Source organism: Manis javanica, chromosome 15 (assembly GCF_040802235.1).
Source record: "Manis javanica isolate MJ-LG chromosome 15, MJ_LKY, whole genome shotgun sequence".
In the NCBI taxonomy this organism is placed as follows: Eukaryota; Metazoa; Chordata; class Mammalia; order Pholidota; family Manidae; genus Manis; species Manis javanica.
In genome coordinates, this window is record NC_133170.1 from 67,872,124 (window position 1) to 67,885,247 (window position 13,124).

General features: G+C 47.7%; 1 protein-coding gene across 5 annotated transcripts in view; it reads right to left on the reverse strand.

The window, feature by feature from the left end:
- Window positions 1-13,124, reverse strand: part of TMEM120B (transmembrane protein 120B) — a 34,945-nt gene that overhangs the window by 4,540 nt on the left and 17,281 nt on the right. For 2 of the 5 annotated variants that reach the window (XM_017649350.3, XM_017649349.3), the window contains exons 4-6: window positions 9,947-10,006; window positions 9,172-9,267; window positions 5,751-5,840 (exon numbers count right to left, since the gene is read on the reverse strand). In XM_017649350.3, coding sequence (XP_017504839.2) covers window positions 5,751-5,840; window positions 9,172-9,267; window positions 9,947-10,006 — 246 coding nt within the window. Of the gene's footprint in view, window positions 1-4,395; window positions 4,744-5,189; window positions 5,319-5,463; window positions 5,513-5,750; window positions 5,841-9,171; window positions 9,268-9,946; window positions 10,007-13,124 lie in introns of all 5 variants that reach the window. The other 3 variants (XR_005060206.2, XR_005060205.2, XM_017649351.3) reach the window with 3 other exon arrangements.

Sequence of the window (13,124 nt, forward strand, 5' to 3'; positions counted from 1 at the left end):
TCAGGTGGGGAAGGAAGTACAGGTCTCTCCCTGCCTTCCAGTCTGTAAGTGCAGGGGCCCCTCTGAGCCCTAAAATAGCCATGAAACAGACCCAAGCCATGACTCTGCCTGTTTCTCTGTCCTGCAGAGATGCACATCAGACATAACCACTCACAGATTAGCCACCAGACCCACAGAAGCACTTGGGCCTCCAGGGGCTTCACTCTATGCTAAGAACACATCTTAACCTTACCAGGACCCCACCCCGCCTCCCTGTCCCAGTAGGATGGCTGGGTCAGAGTGTGTGTGCATTGTAACTTGTCAAATTGCCCTCCAAAAATGATAGCCAACCCAATGTACAAACACATTGACAATAGAGGAGAATGTCTGGTTCCCCAAGCCCACACCAATGGTGGACACCAAATTTTTACATTTCTGATTTTATTGGATGAAAATTGGTGTGTCATTGAGGTTTTGATTTGCATTGCCCTAATAAGTGGGTCTGAGTGGTCTGAAAAACCTTCCAACCAGAACAGACATTGTAAGAGCAGGAACTAAATCTTAGTAATCTCTTCTCTTTGCAGCCCTACAATAGTTCTGGACATAAATTAGGAGTTCACACCATGGTCCATGGATGTCCCAAGGGTTGTGGTGAGGAGCAAGGTTTTTTGTGGCTCTTTATTCCTAGCACTAACAGCACCAGGTAAACAGTAGGCACTTAATACACATTGAAATGAATGATGTCCTGGAGTGTGGCTGGTCAAAGCAGCAGCTGCTCTAGATGCCACCAGCACAGAGGTGACAGAAGATTGATGCAGGTGCCAAGGGAGTTCACAGAGCAGGATGAGAGGCCATCCGCTCCTTTGTTCCCAGTCTCCCCCTCCCCATATCCCCTTCTTGCCTGTCAGGGTCTACGAGGGCCCTTGGCTTTAATTTTCCAATAGAAAAGACAGTTGGCCCTATCCTCAGACTTCAGCTTGAAGAGCACACAAGAAGCATCTCTGGAACCTCCCCAGTTCTCTACAAAGCCCCACACAAGCCCTCAAGTCTTGGCAAGCCCTGGTCCTTTGTCCTACTCCCTGAAGCCCCCCAAGAAATGCCCTCTCTCCGTCTGTGCAGCAAGCCTGGATGAGCAGCAGCTTTTAATTTCACAGCTCTCAATGCCCAGAGCCCAGCTCTGACAGATGCCGCCAATAAACAGCTCAGTGGCCCTGGGAGAGGCTAGAAATTGCTCCTTCCCCAGTGTGGCACTCACAAGCCCCATCATCCATCTGTACACCCCAGGACTCTGGGCTGGTGTTGTGCATGTGAATGTGTGTTTATGTAACAGTTTTATTGTGATAAAATTCAGATACTACACAATTCACCCATTTAAGGTATACAACTCAGTGGTTTTTAGTATATTCACAGAATTGTGCAACCATGACCATAATAAATTTTAGGATATTTTTATCATCCCAAAAAGAAACTCTAAAATCATGTCACTCTCTGGGCCTGATTTGCCACAGAAATGAAGCCTGCAAAGGCTTGTGGGTTTTCTAATGAGCAGTCAATGGATGCCCCAAGAAGAGAGATGCACACATGGCAAGAACGGAGTATTGGGCCCAGGAGACCACAGTCCTCCCTTCAGGACACCTTAGCTACATTTGCATGTGTGCACAGGTATGTGCACCACTCACTTTACAATTTCAGCAGTTTCTGGCTGAGCTTCAGGTCATCTGGACGGTTGTGTGAATGGCTTCTACACTGAGGATCCCTCCTTCACCTGCCACCCCCTACACCTCTGCATCCTGGGAAAGGCCTCTATAAAAGCAGGTTGGAACCAGACACCCATGGGCTGAAAAGCCACTGTGATTCCTGACTCACAATTAATTCTGGCCCAGAACTAACTGTAGGGGACGGCTGCTGTACGGCTGCTGTTTTGCTTATCAATCACCTTCAATTCTGGTTCCCACCCTGGCTTTCTGGGAACCACCTCACCCCCACACTCAGTCTAGGTTAATTGCATTGCAGGTGAGGAATATAACTGGGTACATGACTCAGAGCCAGTCAATCAGGGGTCTGCATCCCTCCAGCCACAGTGATTGGCTCAGGGATGAGCATGTGCCCTGAGAATAGCCAATCAGAAGCCTGTTTCAAGATCGCAGCTAGATCTGCAGAGGAAAGGAGTTTTTTTTCCTCTCGGTTTGTGATGCAGTGGGACGCCAGCCTGGGCTGCAGCAAGGGGACAAAGGGATGAGGATGAGGATGGGGCTGTTAATGTTGTTTGAAACCTTTTCACCTCTTTGGACTATTTATATGCCCCCATATATATGTTCCCCTTTCATGTTTACTCCTACTGGTGGTTTTCCCTCATTTGTAAAATTTGCAAAGTAAATTGATTTGCTTATTGCAGTAACTGAGTTAATGGACTACATCTCAGATGAGAGATATCAGACACAAACCAAGGGTGGCTCCATTCCACATGCGGGGTCCCTGCACATCCCCAATTCTCTAGACCTGGTTCCCTGACCACAGCCCTAATTCAGGTCTCAGATGCAATGGGGAACAGAACAAAACAGAGCAGCAAGACTCCAGGAAGCCCATATGGCTCAGCTCTGCTGTCTCTGGAACGCTGGCATGGCCCCAAGAACAATCCTTCACTGCAAAGCTTGAGTCTGATTAATTTCTACAAAGCCCAAGGGGTGTTTACTGGGTACCACTCCTAAGCTCCTGCACTGGCCCTGGGATGCTTCTGAAATGAGAAAGGCAGAGTTCCTCCCAGTCTGGACCCCTCCCCGCTCCTCACGTGCTCTCTCTTTGCTATTCCCTGGTAAGCGCCAGCTGCAACGGGGAACCTCTAAGGCAGCTCCCTTGCCTGCTCCCTGGAGAAATCAGCTCCAAGAAGGAGCTGGGGAGGAAGGAGGCTAAGTATCAAACAGATACTGAGGATGAGTCACATGTTTTAGTCACTCAGGTTTGGCCCACCTGCCATGCCCCTATAAATTGGCCACAACTTCCACAGTCATTCCAGAAGATGAGAAACCTCACCCATTTCAGACTCACCACCACATCCAAACCCCAGCCCAGGCCAGAGGGAAGACAGGCCTAGAGGACCAGTGCCATTACAATTGGAGATTCCTGAACCATGTTTGCCATGAGTGGATCTTTTTAAAAACAATTCCAAGTGCTCCCAAAAGGCACAGAGTGTGAGCTATCCTGGAGTTCCTAGTTCAGTGTCTGGCTCCTGGGAGATGCTCAACAAATGTGTGAAAAATGACAGATTGGGGGGAAGAGTGGACCCACATGGAGAGCTTTGCATTACAAGCTCAGAAACAGCCCTGCTGTCCCATAAGAACATGAGCTCCAAGGAGGCCCCAGAAAAGCCCCTGCTAAAGTAGCTGAATAACACTTGGCTTTGGAACCAGGTTCTTCTCCCATTTGTTCCCTGCCCCATTTTCCTGGTGTGCCTCACACTTGCGGGGACCTCCAGTCAGTCCTGTTTCCTTTTCTCTGGTAACCTCCCATTCACAACATATCATACTAGAAAAAGAGCTGACCAGAGTAACTCTTACTAAAGTATCAGTGACTGGCAGACATGTAGCATGCCCCTGAACGCTCTTAATGTGAGTCCATCAGGATGGTGAAGCTGCAAGACAGATGACAAACCCACAGGTACAGGAAGAGGATCCTTGACAAAGATGCCTTGCCAGTTGCCCTGGCCCCATTTCCCCATTATATACTACCCTGGCTCCCCTCCAACCACACCCAAAGCAGAAAGGTACAATTTTTCTCTGGTAACCTCTGGTAAACTAAAATTAAGGAGAACTATGAATGTTATTTATTTGGTAAGATTTTCTACTTCAGCGTTCCCCAAAGCAGGAGGAACTTTAGATGATAATCAAACATAACACTAGATGTTAGAGAATCACATGGTGAGAAATCACTTTTCACTTCTCTTTCCATTCTCCTGATTAAGTCAAGGAGAGCATCTTGGTTAGATGCTAGTACAGCTTTAATGCCTCTCAAGATCTGCTAATATCCCTTTTTACACATGTATATACACAGAGAGAGCAGACCTCAAGCTTAGAGCCTTCAGGAAGCAAGAGTAATTGACTTCAGTTAAGTTATACAATGAAAATGAAAAGATTTTTACGCTACTTCCTCTTTCCTGCAAGTGATGCTGGTTTTCCATGTACAGTGGTGAAATAAAATTTCCTTCTGGAATAAACTAATACTTATTTAAGTAAAAAAAAAAGAAAAAGGAGAAGGTTGGTTTAAAATGTGAGAAAACTATCATTGAGGTGATATGTGCTTTTGCCAAAAATGGCATGGATGGGACAAGAGTGCAGTTTGAGAAACACTGATTTTTTTTTTTCTAAAGGGCTACATGCTACAGGGATGTGTACCTAAGAATCTCTGTTCCCTGGTCCTTACCTCTTGCCTCTATATTCCAGTTAAGGCCCGGCAGGGGAGACACCTTCCATAACAGACCACTGGGCGGAAAGGCGAGAAGGTAGCATATTACCTGGGGTTTGGCTAATGCCCACAATCTCAAACACACAGGTGCTGGCTGCTCCTTACTAGCCCCCAGAAGGGAGCAAGTGGGGAGGGGGTGGGTGACTATTACTTTTGGAAGAACAGGGACATGAATAGCACACAGAGATTCAGCCAGCCACCCCACAAAGGAATCTGACCTTCGGAAAATGGGTCCTGCAGGTGGCAGGTCATGGATCTTAATGTTCCTGAGACTCTCAGCTCAGACACAGGCAGGCAGAAAGGAGACTGAAAGAAAACAGTGGGGCTCCCTGTCCTTGGAGGCCTTTAGATATAGAGGAACCAGGGGACCCCAACAGTGCTTAGTTTAGATTCAGCAGCACTGAGACACAATAGTGTGTCTGAAACAGTCCAAAAGGGGACATCAACTGTCCCAGGTCATGGATCTTTTGGGTGACAGCACTGGGACCAGAAATCAGGGGTATTCATTCTCAGCCTAGCCATCTTCCTCCCCAGCAGTGGCTCTGGGACAAGGCAGGTTTGGCCCCAGGCCCTCAGCATCTGTCCACCATCCTTCCCATCTCCCGTGGGGGACCATGCACTCTCGTCACCAGAACCCACTTGTCCTTCTAGTGACAGTATCCCATTTTCCTCTGGGGAACCATTCTACTCCTGAAGCTTCCAGGAAGCTTCCAGGCTTCTAAGGAGGGCCACAGGGCATGCAGAAGCTCAACCTGGCCAATCGCAGTCATGCATTCTCCGGCCACAGTGACTGGCTCAGTGATGGGCACACGATCAGCAAGCACCAGAAGGACCCAGTGAAACTCTTGGAAGAGAGGATGTGCCCTGTTTTGCTGGGAATGCTAGAAATAAAGATGTGAGCCTGGAGCTGGTGGGTGACTCTACATGGAGCCTGAGAATATAGACAACAAAGTAGAAGGCAGAGGTGACACATGGAGAGAAACTGGGTTCTGATGACATTGTCTGAGCACCTGGATTAAGCTTTACCTGAAGTTTGTCCCAGTGGACCAGTTTCTTGATATGAGAAAACAAGTTCCTGTTGTGTTAAACCCACTTGAGTTAGAGTTTCTTGTAAGCAAGAGATGGACCATAGCAAGTGACTCTGTAGCAACCTGGTTTTCCTTCTCCCTGGGTCTGGATAGTCATGGACCCACCCCCCTCAAGAAGGAAGGGAGTACAGGCTGGGAGGGTGACAGCTCTCACCTGCCTCCCCTCCAGGACAGATTTCCCTTTGGATCCCCTTATACTCACCACAAAGCTGGGCCCCCGATTACCTTGAGCCATTGCTGATGAGAATGCTCTCCCGAATTGTCAGGGTGCAGTAATACCATACCAGCAGGAAGTTGAAGACTTCATCTGTCACCCTGGAATGGAGAAACAGCCCCACGGAGGGAAGCAGGCATCAGAACCAGGGACAGCTGTCCTGGCCCCAGTGCAGCAGAACAGCAAACCAGGGTGAGGGCTGCCTGTACAGGCACGCCTCTGGAAACTTTCTAGGTCCCAAGGAAGGCTCAGGGAGCTTGGCCTCCCCTAGAATGCCTCCCCTCCTCACCTTCATACAGGACCCTGCCTGCCCTTAAGACTCCAGCTGAGGCTTTCTCTCCTTCCCCCACCATTCAGCCCACATCAACCTCACAACTTTCTAAATTCTTACTGTCTGATGAGAGATTTCTGGTGGGATGGTAATAAGGTTTTAAGCAGGAAACCTAATATTCTATTTTAAACTGTCTACAATGTCAAGATGTAAATCCCCTCTGCCCCCTCAAACCATCTATAAACTTTGTTGCACATACAAAAAAAAAAAACCTCTATGGCCTGAATTGTCTATAAGATGAGCTTAAGAACTCCCTGACATCTTATTCTGCTGGTGTGTGTGCGGCAGATCAGGAGCACAGGGGAGTTAACACCCGCAGGGAGAAGTCCTCAATTCCCCTGAGCAGTAGTAGCTAGAGGATAAATACCCCTGCTCCCTTGCCCCTTAGGCAGATTAACTGAGGCACATCCCCAGATCTCAGCAGCACTGAGCTCCAGGTGTCCACAGGACGGCCCCTCCTGTCTCACTTCCCATTCCCCTACCAGTGTTTTCTGGGATCTCCTGCCAAATAAGCTACTGGCACTCAAATGCTTGTCTTGGGGGTCTCTTCTAGGGGAACCCAAACTAATACTACTTCCCATTTTACAGATGAAGAAACTGAAGCTCAGAGAGGGGAAGTGAGTTGCTCAGGACTGAGATCCAAACCCACACTTAACTCTAACCACCTCTTTTCTGCCTGCTTCCCAACCTGGTCCCAACAATCTCACCTAGACACAGCCTCTTGGCCTGATGGTGGAAGAAGGAAGCATCACACTCTCCACCCACTCTTTGAGCCTAGAGTAGAGTGGGTGTCCTCTGGCCATGGGAAAGATAAGGAAGCAGAAACAGAGAGGTCAAGGGCTCCACTCAAGGTCACAAAACCCATGACTGGCAGAGCTGGACCCAGAACCCTGGGCTCTGAAGGATGTTGGCCATGCTACACGTAGGTTAGGGTCATGGAAGGGCCTTCGGGTGGGGCACCCAGCAAGGAAGCAATCCCAAGGAAGAAAGAGTAAGGAAAGAAAGCCCTGCTCCTAGGATGCACTGGCTGTTAAGGTGGATCTTTTCTGAGCCTGCCAACCTTGCACAAAGTGGTGGTGGTAATCACAACCACCACTAACTTTTACACAGCACTTGTGTGCCAGGCACTGCTCTGAATACAACAAACAACTCATCCAGTCCTCACAACCACCCTGCCAAAACACTCTTGATATCCTCATTTTCTATGTGAAGAATCTGAGGCGGGGAGAGGTTAGGTCATTTGCCCAAGGTTAAACAGCAGGGCAGTTTTCCCTGAGGGTGAGGGAACAGAGATGAGCTGCTCATCCAGCACCCCACCCCTGTCCTATTTTAGCCCGCAGAAGGCACACTGGGTTGATATTGTCCCCCCAAAAATGCATGTCCACCCAGGATCTCAGAATATGACCTTATTTGGAAACATGGTCTTTGTAAATGTAATTAGTTAAGGTGAGGTCATGCTGGGCTATGGTGGGCCCTAAATTCAATGGCTGATGTCCTCAGAAGACCATGAGAGAGACAGAGGGACACCCCAGGAAGAGGCCATGTGGCAGGACTGAGGTGCATGAGGCAGAGACCAGACTGAAATAGTTTTAAGCCAAGGAAAGCCAAGGACTGCCGGCCATGCCGGGAGCTGGAGGAAGCAAGGAAGGGTCTTCCCCCAGAGCCTTCAAGGGGAGCACAGTCCTGCCCACAGACTCTGGCCCCCAGAACTGTGAGAAAATATATCTTTGTTATTTTAAGCCACTTGGTTTGTGGTGCTTTGTTATCAGATCTCCTGGAAATGAGTACAGAAAGGGATGGAGAGAAATGGAAATACCCAGGCCCTCAGGAAACCTTAGAACTTGACAGTACACTACAGGTTTGCCCTATAAGGGTCCCAGGGGTCCCAGTGCAAGGGAATCTGGTTACACATCAAGAACTTCTAACCCCTTCCAGAAGGACATGTGAGCAAGCATCACTGATGTGTGCAGCCTTTGCCCTCCAGGCAAATAGGCCAGGCCCAGGCAGCAAGTGGGCACAGGTCCAGAGCCTTAAAAAGCCTTTGTTTGGACATTCAAGTGGCCAGGTCAGCAACTGGACTCCCTGCCTAGAAACACCCCCTGACATGTGGATCAAATGCCCAGGCTGTACTTGGCTTCCTCCCCTTCAGGGGGAAAACCCAGGGCCAGAAGGAGAAACAAAATCCCCAGGAGCAGTACAGCTTCAGGCCACTGGCCTCGGCCTCTCAGAGCAGCACGGCCTCCTCCTACTCAAACAGCAGCAGCCGGCGCTCTCAAGGCCACCACTGGATGCCAGGCATAGGCAGAGCCCGCTGCGTAGTTTCAATGACCTGAGTCATCACAGCAGCGCTGTGAAGTAGACACTGGTGCCACCCTGGCTGTACAAATGCAGAGACTGAGGCTCCCAGAGGGAACCTGCGCATGGTAAGAACCAATTAGTCTCAAAGCCAGGATTCAAACTCAGGCAGGCTGAGATCTACCTTCCTTTCATTCCTTTCCCTCTTTCTCACTCTTTTTGTAATTGAGATATAATTTACATACCATAAAATTCACTCTTCTAATGTATACAGGTCAGTAGCTTTTAGTATATTCAGAGTTGTGCACCCATGATCACTATCTAATTCTGGAACATTCTAATCACTCCAAAAGAAACTGTACCCATATCCCCTCCCCAGAACCCCTGGCAAATACTAATCTACTTTCTGTCTCTGTGGATTTGCCAATTCTGGATATTTCATTTAAATGGAATCATACAATGCGTGGCCTTCTGTGATTAACTTCTTTCACTCAGCATCATGCTTTCAAGGTTCATCATGGGGTAGCACATGTCAGTGCTTCATCCCTTTTTAGGCCCGATAATACCCATTGTGTGGGTGTGCCACTGGACTCTTTCCTGACTACTCCACCACAGTGCCTTCCTTCTTCAGCAGCCATTTGATGGGATGCTTTGTTTGCTGATGGATGTAGGGTGGACGGGACTGCCACTCTGCGTGAGAAATGGCCCTTCTCTACCTACACCTTATCACACCAATCGCTGCAGATGCAGGCGAGTCCCCCGACCCCACCCACTGCATGCCCCCACGCACCATCACACCCCATTACCTGTAATGAAGGACAAATCGACACGCCACAGCACCCAGGAGCAGGATGATGGTCAGGTAGAGTTTAAACTTCTCATACTCATCCTTGTAGGCAAATCTGCAGTGACAGGTGTCCCCAGGAAACGGGAAAGGTCACCTGTTACTAGACTTACAATAATGTAACTACATCTGACAGACGTCCCCAGGAAAGATCACCTGTTACTAGACTTACAGTAAAATAACTACATGTCATCTGGGGATGGGGCTTTCAGTCCCATTAGATCCTGGATCTCCCACCACCCACATCCCACAGGGTCTTCCGATCACACTCAAGGGGAGACTTGGCCTTGAATTAATGGTGACAATCAATGGACTCCTGGTGTAGGGCTCTGGGCCTGGGATGGGGATGGGCAGAGGTAGAGACAGGGTCTTCTCTCCCAACCAGCTACTGCATCAGAAATGCCATGGCTCCATTTCCCCTGGAAATGGATAGATTCAAGTGGACAGGACTGCCTGCCTCCTAGGAGAAAAGTGTGTGATAAGGCCTGGAATAGAGCAGCGCCCATTTCTCACAGGAAAGTGGCAGTCCCATCTGCCAACTCTGTGAATGAAGGAAGGAAACCTCCCCCAGGTGGTCTCCCCATGGAGAAGGAGAGTGTCAGAAAGACGAAAAGCCAGGGCTCCAACTGTTACTTTTTTATTTATGCAAAAAAGCTAGCTTGGTCCCATCTCTCCTAAGTTGAAAGAGCAAAATGCCTTGGATTCTGTAAAACCAGGTGGGGATCTGGGATACATACTTGGCCTGGTTGCTGAGAAGGGTCACATTCACGTTGCCGAGGACCAGATTTAAGTAGAGCCTGGAAGGAAAGACCTGTGAGGGCTGCCACATTCCTTAACAGCTCTGGGAATAGGGCCCCAAACAAAAAACATTCAAGTTTAATAAGCATGCACTGAGCAATAGAAGTTGGAAAATGCTTAGCACACAGTAAAATTCTCACATCAAGTGAGAATAATGATTAGAGAATGTGACAACTGTGACAAAGGACAGGACTAACCCATTCCCCCCCATTGTAGCTGGCTTAGAGACCATTATCTCCCAGGGTCCCTTGCAGTTAATGTGAGCATGTGACTAAGTTCCAGCCAATGAGGTGAAGGCATGTGAACAATCTCCACATCAATTTCAAAAGGGCTCTTTTTTAAATTAAGCTGTAAGTTTCATAAGTGCACAAGTCTTAAGTATACAACATGATGAATTTTTACATACTTACATATCCATAGAACCAATACCTAGATCATAGAATAAAAAACTTCCAGCCAATGAAGACTCCTTTGTGCTCCCTGCCCACCAAGGGTCACCACTGCTGTGTTTCCCATCACCATGGATTAGTTTTGACCATTTTTGAACTTCACATAATGTACATAGCATGTTCTATTTTATGCCTGGCTTCCTTTCCCTCAAGGTTATGTCTGTGAGATTCATCCATGTTGTCTGGGCATCAGTAATTCCTTTATTGTATGTAGTTTTCATTGTATGTAGTATCCCACTGAGTCGAGATACCACAACTTAGTTATTCATTCTGCTATTATTGAACATTTGGCTTGTTTTCAGCTTTGAGCTATTAAGAATAAAGCTGCTGTGAACATTCCCTTTTTTAAATCTAGATCCAATTCACATACCATAACATTACCTTTTGAAGTATACAATTTAATGGTTTCTAGTATATTCTCAATGTCGTGCAACCATCACCATTACTTAATTCTAGAATACTTTCATCACCCCAAAAAGAAGGCCTGTACCCATCAGCAGTCACTCCCCATTCCTCCCTTCCCCCAGCTCCTGGCACCTACAAATCTACTTCATGTCTATGGATATGCCTGTTCTAGACATTTCATGTGAATAGGCTAATGCAATATGTGGCCTTTTGTGTCCAGCTTCTGTGCTGTGAACATACGTATCTGCCTTTCCAAGGATATAAGCTCTCACTTACGTTGGGTACATAACCAACAGTGGAATTTCTGGGCTGCAGGGTATGCATGTGTTTGGCTTCACTAGGAAATGGCAAATGCTTTTTTGTAAGCAGGGATCCTGCCCTCCATTCCTTATTCTTCCCCACTTTCTGGGAATGTGATGGTATTGGCCAAGTTTGGCCATGCAGATGAAGACAATATCCCCAAGGGTGGTTAAGCAGTAAGTTGGAAGGATCCTAAGTCCCTAGATGACCTCATGAGCTCACCACACTGGGCCCAATCACCTTGACTGTTATGTGAGAGAAAAACCTCGTACTTGTTTGAGTCTGTTATCATTGGGCTTCTGTTACAATATCCTGCACTTTAACACACTAATAAAGGTGCAAATAAAGGGTTATGAGATTCTAGGGGCAGAGGGCTAATTCCATTGAGGGAGAAAGGTTTGTAACAGCTTCACTGAGGTGATAACATCTGTCCTGGGCTTTGAGGGATGAGTAGAAGTTTGAGAGGAGAAAAGGGAAAAGGGGATTCCTCTTTCTAGTTATTAGTAAATTCTAGGAGCATTTCCAGTCTGATGTAACTGGAGCAGAGGTGTGAAAAGGGCACCTATTTTTCCTTCCTAGCATACAGTCCCTAATTCCTGAAAGGGCAGTACAATTTCTCTTCCAAGAATCACTTCTCTCCCAAGGCCCCTAAGGTAAGGCACGTGACTCAGGCTCAGCCAATCAAAGCCATACCACCTCCTGATTGGATCAATACTGATCATGTGACACAATGCAGGCCAAGGAGAACCAGTCTTGGGATTTTTCCCAGGAGTAAGGAACAAAGAGGCTTTCTCTTCTGTAACTGTGAAGCAGACAAGACACAAACCCAGAGCTGCTGGGGCCAGCTTGTAGAGAAAGCCTGCCTAAGATAAAACACACTGGAAAAGAGTTAACTGAAAGTTAAATGAGACAGATCCTTAGCAGTTATCATCTGACCATCAGAGTCCAGCTGTAAGTACAGCTACACCTGAACTTCTTAGTTACATGAACAACAAATCCCTTTTTTTCCTCAAAGAATTTTGAGTTGGGTTTTCTGTCTTCTCTAATCCAGAGATTTCTGACTGGTGTAAGATGCATACAGGACTGGGCAGCCTGGAGATGGGAAAGTGGATTTGAGCCACACTGTAAAAGAGGGTCATGTTGTTTCATTCTGTGTAAAATCATCACCACTCAACTCATGGAGTTTTTAACTAAACACAGGAAAAAAGGCAGGAGACTGGAGTAAAGGCTTAAAGTGTAAAAGGATTAGTGAGCCTCCTGGCAGGAGGCTGTGACTCAGAGCTAGACCATACCATGAGGAAGGGTCAGAATGAAATGGTGATACAGGCTTAGCAGCCCAAGTTAGGCCATGATACAACACTGTAAGGATGTTCCTCCAGAACAGGGAGGCAGTGATGTCAATGGAGGGAGGAGTGGGGACTCCTCTGAAGGGGGAAGATGGAAAGAACACAAGCTCTGGACTCAGAGTGTCTAGTGCTTGCATCCTAGTTTGGCCAAACGGGGGCTGAGCTACCTAGGCAACATACTCACTAATGTCCCTGACCTTGTTGAATGGGGACCTGGTTCTGACTTACCAGGTACTTGAGGATAACATGACTGACATCAAGAGAACTACCAGCACAATGCTGGGTATATAGCAGGCACTCAATAAATGTTGATTCTCTTGGGAGTAAACATCTTTCCTCTTAATGCCAGGTGGCACCAGGCATGTGGCAGGTGCTAGAACCAGATCCTTCATCTAGTTCCTAGCAAATGTTACCCCACAAATGTCACTACTATACAACAGGGGCTGAGGTCCCTTCCTGGGTTCATAGATGAGCATGTAAGGACACTTCCTTCTCTTTCCTGCCCTTGCTTCCCCCTTTTCCCTTCAACCTCAAGCCCAACAGGGAGGTGGGAGTTATACAGACTAGGTATTCTAGGCCTGGGCACCTGCCCTTGGCAGGGGAAGAGGTGAGTTCCC